This window comes from Suillus fuscotomentosus (genome assembly GCF_016647785.1).
Source record: "Suillus fuscotomentosus strain FC203 chromosome Unknown F5891scaffold_24, whole genome shotgun sequence".
In the NCBI taxonomy this organism is placed as follows: domain Eukaryota; kingdom Fungi; phylum Basidiomycota; class Agaricomycetes; order Boletales; family Suillaceae; genus Suillus; species Suillus fuscotomentosus.
Genome location: NW_024539536.1, coordinates 206,819 through 216,478, shown reverse-complemented (window position 1 = coordinate 216,478; position 9,660 = coordinate 206,819). Strand labels below are relative to the sequence as shown.

General features: G+C 45.8%; 2 protein-coding genes across 2 annotated transcripts; one reads left to right on the top strand and one right to left on the bottom strand.

Annotated features, from left to right (window-relative positions):
* Positions 1 to 3,488: 3,488 nt before the first annotated feature.
* On the bottom strand, positions 3,489 to 4,406 carry F5891DRAFT_979821 (uncharacterized protein; the record flags this gene model as incomplete). The annotated part of the gene is made up of 5 exons (XM_041376935.1): positions 3,489 to 3,575; positions 3,626 to 3,905; positions 3,955 to 3,984; positions 4,076 to 4,195; positions 4,249 to 4,406. The coding sequence occupies 5 exons, from the start codon at positions 4,404 to 4,406 to the stop codon at positions 3,489 to 3,491; spliced, it is 675 nt and encodes a 224-aa protein (XP_041226500.1).
* Positions 4,407 to 7,232: 2,826 nt separating this feature from the next.
* F5891DRAFT_951225 (uncharacterized protein) lies at positions 7,233 to 8,203 on the top strand (the record flags this gene model as incomplete). The annotated part of the gene is given in 3 exon segments (XM_041375025.1): positions 7,233 to 7,508; positions 7,524 to 7,755; positions 7,830 to 8,203. Coding segments are annotated over 3 exon segments (882 nt in total), but the record flags the coding sequence as incomplete, so codon positions are not given.
* Positions 8,204 to 9,660: the final 1,457 nt, after the last annotated feature.

Below are 9,660 nucleotides of genomic sequence, written 5' to 3'. Positions count from 1 at the left end.
GGGTTTAGTTTCTCAGGCAACATCTCCCTTCCGTTCCCAGTATCGAGCGTCGATAGTCTGGGCAAGGGCTTTGTATTTGGGAAGGGTGGAAGGTTTACCCATGCGACTGATTTCATCTTTGATACGAGCCGGAAGTCCATTATAGAATTGGCATCTTAGGGCACCGTCACCCCAGCCACGAACTTGTGAAGCAAGCCGTTGGAATTCAACAACATATTTATTAATGCATTGTCCATCACGCATGTGGAGTTGTTCCAATTGTATTTCCGTGTCACCAGACGGATCGTGAGGTCCGAAATTGCTTTGTAGTTCTAACATGAACACAGAGTAGTCATCCATCCAATCCGGACGATCATCGTCATCATCAGAAAGGAGGTCCGGTTCGAACCACTCGAGTGCCATACCCTTAAGGTAGGATTGGGTGAAGTTAACTTTTGCCTGTCCAGTACAGAAAGACTTAGGTTTGCTTTGGAAATGAAGCTCACATTGGACGAAGAATGCACGAAGCTTCTGAGGTTCAGTACCATCGAAAGTATCGGGTTCACGGATCTTGACTTTGGAATCTTTGGACGAGGTAGTATGATGATTGTTGCGTGTGAGGTTGTCAATGGCTTGAGACAGCCAAAGCATGACGCAGTCTTGTGGGTTTAGTCCGTCATCTTCATTATCATCGTCGTCGTCTGGATCATCATCCAGATCACCTCCAAAGTCATCCGGAGGGTTTCCACCAGGAGTATCTTCATCTTCCGGTGGTCCTTCAGCCAGAGTACATGTAGGAGTTACTGGATGCGGTCAATTAAGGATTTCGGAAATACTTTGGGCAGGACCGTGTGATACACAGCGCTGAGAGAAACTGGTGAAGGTGTTAACTACGGATGTCGGATCACGTCGGGTGGACGAAAGTCCAACAGCGTGCAGAGCGGCTTGGTTTACTTTAGTAGGAGCCATGATATGAGTAAGTGTACTTGGAAAGGTGTGAGTTCGAATATACTGTTAAGGTTGTACTCTCGTAGGATTGGATCCGAAGGACTTCGGCCTCAGCTCGTATGCTGTGCCCCTTTCCCAAGTACTTGTCCTTTATTTCAAAGTACTAACGATAACGCATCCGAAGGTCTGGACAGGTCTCGTAGATATATCCAGATGACTTCCGGATATTGGAAACATGTATAAGACTAATCCGGACAGATCCGGACTAGAAACGAACAGAGTATAGACTATCCAAAGATAGAGTCGGAAACGTAGACTATCTGAATCGATCCGAAGTCTTTGGAGGTTTGACAAGAGTTGAAGACTCAAGTCTGGAGGACAGAAAGAGGACAAACTAAGATGATATTTGAACTGAGGTACTACAGGACATATACACGGGTTTATATACTAAGAGGATAACGAAACAATAAGTAAGCAAAGGTCCAAAGGCTATGTATGAAGCATGTGCAAAGGTTATCAAACATCTGAGTCGGAAATGAAGCATAGGTTAACAGATCAGTAATCATACCAGTAATAAGTATAGCCAAAACACTGGGAAGAGGAAATACCGAATAGGTTGTGCTTAATATTAAATGAACAGGAAATGAAATAGGAAGCTTATCGGATATCGGATCAGAAGCGGATCTATGCATCGGACTGGACCGGATCTCAGGGTCCAAAGTCCGGAAGAGAGGCGTGGGTATATGGGATATGACAGTATGCGAAGGCATGTGACAACTCTCGTCCAGCATTACAGGTGGTAGAGGACCACCTCGGAACAGACCAGGTAATGATCTAGAAGTGGGAGCAGGTACAGAGGGCAGCAAATGAAGATTGTCACCGCTAGGCGGTGTAGAGAATCATGCCTCTCATGGCGTGATATGGCAATTTCCACTAGGGAGTATACAGCACAAACTCGCAGCACCACTCTGCGCTACCTGCAGCTATCTCTATATGAGGCGCAGCTTTCCCGTGCAACGCGCGCCATTCCCGCACTTCATGATGTATACACGCGCGCGTGTTCCTGCGCTTGAGCTCCCTATAGTGCCAGCCATCCAGATGCATCCAGATGCATCCATCCACTGTCCTCCAAGTTCTCTAGTGCGTATATTTCTGTTTCTCTCATTTGTATATTATTCCACCTTATTTTTATCATGGTTTCTCACTCATATATATCTTTACATACCTACTCGGTAGCGCTTCGGCTCCGCATGACCACGCTTAGGCGCGCTATATAAGCGCCAGCAGTACATAGTACTACTGACTTTCCAACTTTTCCTACCACTTCACCTCTCACTTTACCTAGTACTTACTACCTAGAAAGTCGCAGTAGAACTCTATTCCTTTACATCTCGCACTCACATCTCTTATCTTGCATTATATCATCACTTAAGCTTAGTCTCTATCATTTCCGCATACGCGCACGCGCTTTCCTGCGCTTCGCGCTAATATGCGCGCGTGTTCCCACGCCTTGCACACACCTGCGCTTTCTCGTGCTGCGCTTCAGCGCATACCTCTAGATCTTTGCTGCACTCACTTCCCCTTTAGGGTCGAACACACTTGTCTCCTCAAGTAACGCAGACTAGGCAACACTTGACCTACAACATTTTTATAGATACAGCTAGGAGCCTCTTTTGTTCCTCTCTGTATCGTTGTTTCTACAGTGGGCCATTTGACTGAGGGCAGAAGATTGGGAACAAGTTGACATTGATAGCAGCAGCCCGGTGAATCCTGGAGGGGGAATGACAGTGCTGGCATAAGCGGTCGGGCGCACATCCTGAGGCCTGAGGACCTGGTGCAGCAGTAAGCTGACCACCAGTCACTTGAGGAGCTGGAGACATTGCAAAATGACATGACCTTTCCACCGCGAACATTTTCACCGATGCTATTAAGATACTCGTGAATGTTGTCTACCACAATCTCCGTTGATTTGCGGCAGTATTCTCGATGCTTCATATCGAGACCTTTAACTTCCGTGGATGTCCGTGATCCCTCCTCCAACTTCAAGGCTGCATATTTCTTTTTCTGCAAGAGTAAGAGAGGCACAAAGAGGCCATAAAGGTCTATCTCGAGGAGTTTGTATCAACCATTGACAGCTTTCTTGAACTCAGCAAAAATTTTGAGCGCCTCAGAAAGCTGTCACGTTGAAGTTGACGAACAAAAAATTAGTATTGCTGTAGGCAACCTATGATGAGTTAGAGAAATCTTTCAACATGTATCGGAGGTGTACTTATGTCTAGTTGTAAGCTCTCAGAAAGCTCCCTGGTGTGCATCAGGATCTCATGACCCTTGAAAGTAGTTAGGGTAGCAAGAGGCTTGGTCTAGAATCGCGAGTACTCGAAACCAAGACAGCTGCACATATTATTCACCATCAGTTTCAATGCTTGTTGTTTGATGAGTCATACTATGATAAAGATCAAGCATGAGTAAAGTAGTCAATGGGACAGCATCGACTGTCGAACCTGCAGTAGCTTTATGTGCGACAAAGAACGATCCTTCATAAGTGACTTCACCAGACACCGTCAGTTGACCAGTGTTGCAATAAGACGTGGAAGGACACCCTGAGGTACCTCAGGTAGCGGTGGGTCTGGTACCTTGACATTGTCGTCCTGCACTTAGATGTCAGCATCAAAGCATGAACACGAGTCTAGTCACTTACATCCTGCAAGCGCTCGAGGGTAGTGAAGTCAATTTTATACTCCTGGATGATATTCAGATACAGTGAGTTGATGTGTATGACGATACACTTGTCCCAAAGACTACGCTTCGGCTCAAACATGAGACCACCCTTGAAGTTGTCCCATTTGCCTTTGTTCCCGACCCCGCCCAGCGCTTTCTTGTGGTATGTCTTATCAGGATAGATGCACTTCAGGTGGTGGAACTCATGCAGAAGAATGTACTTGTTCCGCTCAGCCCGACCACCATTCAGTGTCTTGTTCCTGAGATGAAGCTTGCTTAATTACCAAATCGCTGATCGAAGGAACTCACCATGCATTGCCAGTAAGGTTTGTGAGCTGTCTTGCCAGAGGCAAATGTCGCTGGCAAGGTCACAAAACAGATGCTTAGTTGAAAAATGCATTTTGGTGCCCTGACATCTTATATCGAGCACCTGAGCCACTCGAGGCGTGACAAGTACTCCACCTTGAGGTCCTTTACTCCGCTGAGGACATCAAGGGAGACACCGAGAAAGTCAACAATAATGTTGGGGTCTGCATTGTGCAGCGTAATTCTAAGATATCTGGTCAATAATTAGGAAACATTGCAATTGAAGTAAAAAGCCACCGAGCAAGCTGTTGAAGAGTATCTGCTTGTTCTTCATTGTTGAGATTATGCCTTTCCATCTGCTCGCGCCTAGGCTTCAACTTTCGCAGGGAGGCGGTCGAAAGGTACACAGAGCACAGAGTTATTTGGAGGTGTAGGATTATCAAGTTGAACAACATAATGTGCCATCAAATTAGAATATTCTTCAGCAAGGTGAGCGCTCCAGAGCCCATCTCTCTAACAATAACGAGTCTTGCAGTACGCACCATTGTCAATCATCGCGAAGATAAGTAGGAAGTTGTGTGTCACGGGTCGTATATCTCTCACGAGTGTCACATTCTTGGGGTAGTGGCTTCGAGCCTGCGCCACGAGATCTGCATAAATATATCATCAATTGAAGGCAGGGATCGTACACTTCCTTACATGTTTGTTCTGGGCAACTTTGGTTATGGAAAGCCAGCAAGGCTCCATGATCCTGCACTTGAGCATGAAAAGCTCAAATGAACTAGTGTTCGTATCCAAGCAATATTACAAATGTGACAAGAGTTCGAACCTGTCACATCGGTATTTGGCGGGTGTTTCCAGTATATCCGCTATAATCTCACACGAGTGCCTTATTCTTCAGGGTCTCCTTGTCAATTTGAATGGTACACGTGTATCGGCGCGGAGTCGAAGGTCAGAGTGGAGAGTTTGCGAAGACCTGGCGATGTGGCTTCGATGTAGTTGGATTTCTTTTTCCATCCCTTCCCCTTCTGGTCAGTTTGACACAGTTTGACCATAAACGAAACTTACATCACGAGCTTCAGCAGGAAAAAACATCGACATGCAAAAACTGCTTTTCCGATATGTGCATCTAGAACAGATCATCGAATATTCAAATGCCAGTGTTGTAGTAGATGGCACAACATATGTTGATACACTGCTGTTGGCAGCCAGAGAATGAGATACCTTATGCAAAAGAATCAGTTAGTAGTCATGCAAGGTGAAGAACAAACATTACCTTCTTGCCAACTTTGCTTTGAACATTCAGCAGTCTATTGCATGCTGAGGATATGAGCAATGTTGCTCAGGGACAAGGCTGAAAAAAATATGTGAGATTGCACTTCAAATGGTAATAAACAACACGTTAGAACATCAAAGGCAAGTGAATCATGTTTAACAGGGTCAATGAATATGCGACAAAAACAAGAATAGAAGCAAGAACTGGGAGGAAAACAGCAAAAGCATCCATCCGACTCTCAAGATGAAGAGGGTGCGGGTATGAGGCAATGAGAGAGACTTTCACATATGCCATCTCATGAATGGAACTTCCCAAGAAAAGAACTTGATGACACGTATGCCACTGAGAACTTCTTGTAAGATCTCAGAATGCCTATCTGTACACACCATGATTCCATTTGAAGGGAGAAAAGATGCCCTACATCATGGGTCTAGATGAACAACAGTGTTACAAGTAACATCGGCCACTTGCCCCCTTATCATTTTTCCTTTCATCCTCGTCCTCGCCTTCCTCTGGCTCATACTCCTTCACCAACTATCCATTGACCGGACCCTCAGGACCGTCCCCATCCCTCATTCCCCCCTATCGCACCAACGTGCGCACGTGCCTTCAGGCTATGACTTGTTCTGACTTGTGCCACCAATGTGGCTTTCCCTTATCTCTTATCTGACTCATGCGCGCTGCGCATTGTATCTCTTACCGTTGGTTCGTTCCAACATTTCTCGGTCTCTTTCCGCATTCGACCTCCCATCACTAATCAGGCTATGCTGCCATCATACCTATACCCTTTCCGTTTCCCCTCTGCCCTTACCTACTGTACGGTAGCCTTGCCCTTAACCCTTTCCACTTAGTATAAGTAGTTGGTCACCTTGTACTAGATTCCCTAACTTGAATCTACTCAATCTTCCCTCAAACATACTTCCCTCTGAAGCCCCCTCAGCTTCAGTCTCTAGTATCTTTTCTTAGGTGCTCATCGTGCCTAAGCCTACCTCGATCGACTTCTCATTGTTCGGACAAGACAGTCCTTACTTTGAGAACGTCAGTGACTTTAAAGACATCCGTCTTAGAAGTCACGTGACACGCTGTAGAGACTCGTGCATCTCATAGTGTGATATGGTGCTTTACACTAGGGAGTATACAGCACCAACTCGCAGCATCACTCTGTGTACCATCCACAGTGATTCCTATATGACGCGCAGCTTTCCCGCGCAACGCGCACCATGCGCGCACCATTCCCGCGCTTCACGATGTATACGCGCGCGCGCATTCCCGCGCTTGCGCGCCCTATAGCGCCAGCCATCCAGATGCATCCATCCACTGTCCACCAAGCTCCCTAGTGCGTATATTTCCATTTCCTTTATTAGCATAGTTCCACCTTTATTTTTATCATAGTTTCTCACTCATATATATTTTTACATACCTACTCGGTAGCGCTTCGGCTCCGCATGAGCGCGCTTAGGCGTGCTATATAAGCGCCAGCAGTACAACCTTACTTTTCACCCAACTTTACCTAGTACTTACTACTTAGAAAGTCGCAGTAGAAATCTATTCATTAGCACAACACATCTCACATCCTTTATCTTGCTTATATCTTCACATAAGTTTAGTCTCTCTTATTTCCGCTTACACGCGCGCGCTTTCCCGCGCTTCGCGCTAATACGCGCGCGCGTTCCCGCGCCTTCGTACCTTGCGCACACCTGCACTTTCTCACGCTTCGCTGAAGCGCGTACCTCTAGATCTCCGCTGCACCTGCTTCCCCTTTAGGGTCGAATGCACTTGCCATCTCAAGTATCACAGACTAGGCAACGCACGACCTACAACTTTTTAGATACAGTCAGGAGCATTTCTTTGTTCCTCTCAGTATTGTTGTTTCTACAACGCGCGTCTCTGATATCTGCCGACTTGACGTCGCCAGTCTCAGTCACTACACCGGACCCTTCCGGTTACGTCACGAACATTAGCAGACGACGCACCTCTTAGGGCTCTGCCTAACAGATCTATTTGAGTGTGTAACACTGCACGCCAGTTCGACCTCTATGCCCTCCTCTGCTCAAACGACATGTCCCTCAACAACCTCATCATCAACGAATTCGACAAAGTTGTTGACATGGACTCGATGTTGGGTTGGATCATGCGCGTTGCTCCCGAAGAACTGTCTCGTTTTCAAGGCCCATGTCCCATTCGCAACCATTTCCTCAAAGGCCTGCTGTCTGAAGACAGCAGGATCACCTTTCATATCACTGTATCCAGTGACCACACCAACAAGACAGCGCCTTTTTTGGTGTGATTATACCAGCTTCCTGACTTTCCTCTGACGCTTCACTCCTTCATTGAAAGTGTCAACCCTACGCTCGCAACTCATTTCCAGAACTGTCTGCTCAACATCTGGAACAAGTTTCGTATTCAGCTGCATTCAATGTTGCGTCCATGTCTCATCATGCCGAGCCAGCAGGTACAAGCATATCCGCCATCTACCAATTATCCTCATGGAAATTGTGATGCTGTCCTGCTGCAGATGCACAGTGAAGGTGAAGAAGGTGAAAATCTTGGTGAGTTTTGAAGTTACGGTCAGTATCTTTGTATTCATGCATTTCTTCACTAGACGCCATTGTAGCTCAAGTTCGCATGGTGTTCGGCTTGTCAAAGAAAGGCCCACCATTGCCTGCTGAACTTGATCAAATATTCCTCTATGTACAGCTCTTCAAAGTCATTGCACGTCCTCAAGATGATGTTGGAGTCATGATGTTCCACGTTAAGCGCCATTTTGTGACCGGTCCTGATGGCACACAAGTGCGGGTTGGCATGATCATTCCTCTGCTCGATGTTACCCATGCAATCGAGCTCATTCCTGTTTACAGGGACAGAGCTAATCGTGCTGTTGACTCCTCGACGTGTTTGGAAAGCTATGATACCTTCTACCTTAACAATTTTTCAGACAAAGAATGGTACCACACACTACACACAGACTTTATGTAGTTTCTCTCGAGTCTAGACGTCCTGTGGTGTGTATTGCAATGTTAGATTGATTGATTGGACTATCTTGCAAAGATAAGATTCAGTGAACAATTTAAGACTAAATCTAAGACTCAATTTCGTGATTTTGACACGACTAAGTGAGTTGTCAGATCTCCACCAATTGCATGAGTTCGCTACTGAAGTCGTAAGTGTTCGTAAGTGTTCATAATGCACGTAAGTTAAGCGTTCATTTCAGTCATTTTGCAGATGATGTAAAAGCACCATAATCAGCATACTATCCCTTCCACTGCAATCGGCACCCCACAGAAGTCAGCAGTCACGCAAATGTCACTGTGAGTCATGATATGCACGTAGGCCAATTTTAAAGTCAGTTCGGCAGTCAAGCAAGTGGGCAAGGTCAATTAGTATTCGTTCGAATGAGCAGGTATAGTATTGAATAGTAGATATACCTAAGTACGAGGGCGACTGTTATTAGTGCCGTAGTTGTAAAATCGAGGTGGATATATAGGGAGACCATGTGCATTGTAATATGACGAAACACGACTCACATTCTGTTCTTTTGCTGCAGTATAACCCATTTTCAATTCTCTGAATTGAAATCTGAATGTGTGGCTCATATGTCGGGTCTGACGAAGCTCGCAGCTTTCCTCGTCTACCGCTGCTAGCTTAAACTTGCAAATGCGGACGCGCAGCGCTGCACCAGTCGGCACTTCCAAAGTGGGGGTGCAATTTGAAACTCCGTCATGGCAACATTTCTGCGTGACTTCGGCACTTTCGACTATCTCACTCAATTCTGCTTTAATCGTGGTCGTTCAACCTCGTAATGAGTTGTATTAGAGAGAGAATGATACAGATGTTAAGAATTTTGTGTTTAAGTAGCTAGAAATACGAGTTTTGTGAAAGTGCCGACTTCTGTGGGGTGCCGATTGCAGTGGAAGGGATAGTAATCCCCAGCAAGAACTCACCGGTTTACTGATGAACGCTACCCACAGTTCTCTCGCCCACCAAATGTACCTCTTGTGTTAGAGTTTGCGGATCGTGTTGTTGATGAAGGAAATCTGACTTTCGTGTTGTCTAGCAGATACTCGAGCGGCATCACAGTATTTTGTTCAATATGGCAGTTCAGCGATGTCTAACCCGATACAGCGGGTAGACCAGCGGCTTACGAATTTTCACGTAACCCCTTGATTGTGAAGATTGGAACGTCAAAACCAAAATTATTTGAAGCTTCCGATACCATAAGTTGAATGCACTGTTCTAATCTGTACCGGTATACCATCATTGACAAAATACTTTGATGACGGATATGATGTGAAGTAGCCGCAAGACTTTGTGTGAAGCATATGATGAACATCTTGGTCAGTTCAGGCAAGCTTGCGACACGTAGAAGTCAAGGGTCCTGTGTTTTACCAAGCAAATAGGTTCTCAAATGTGAGTTTCGCATTCTCTCATTATGC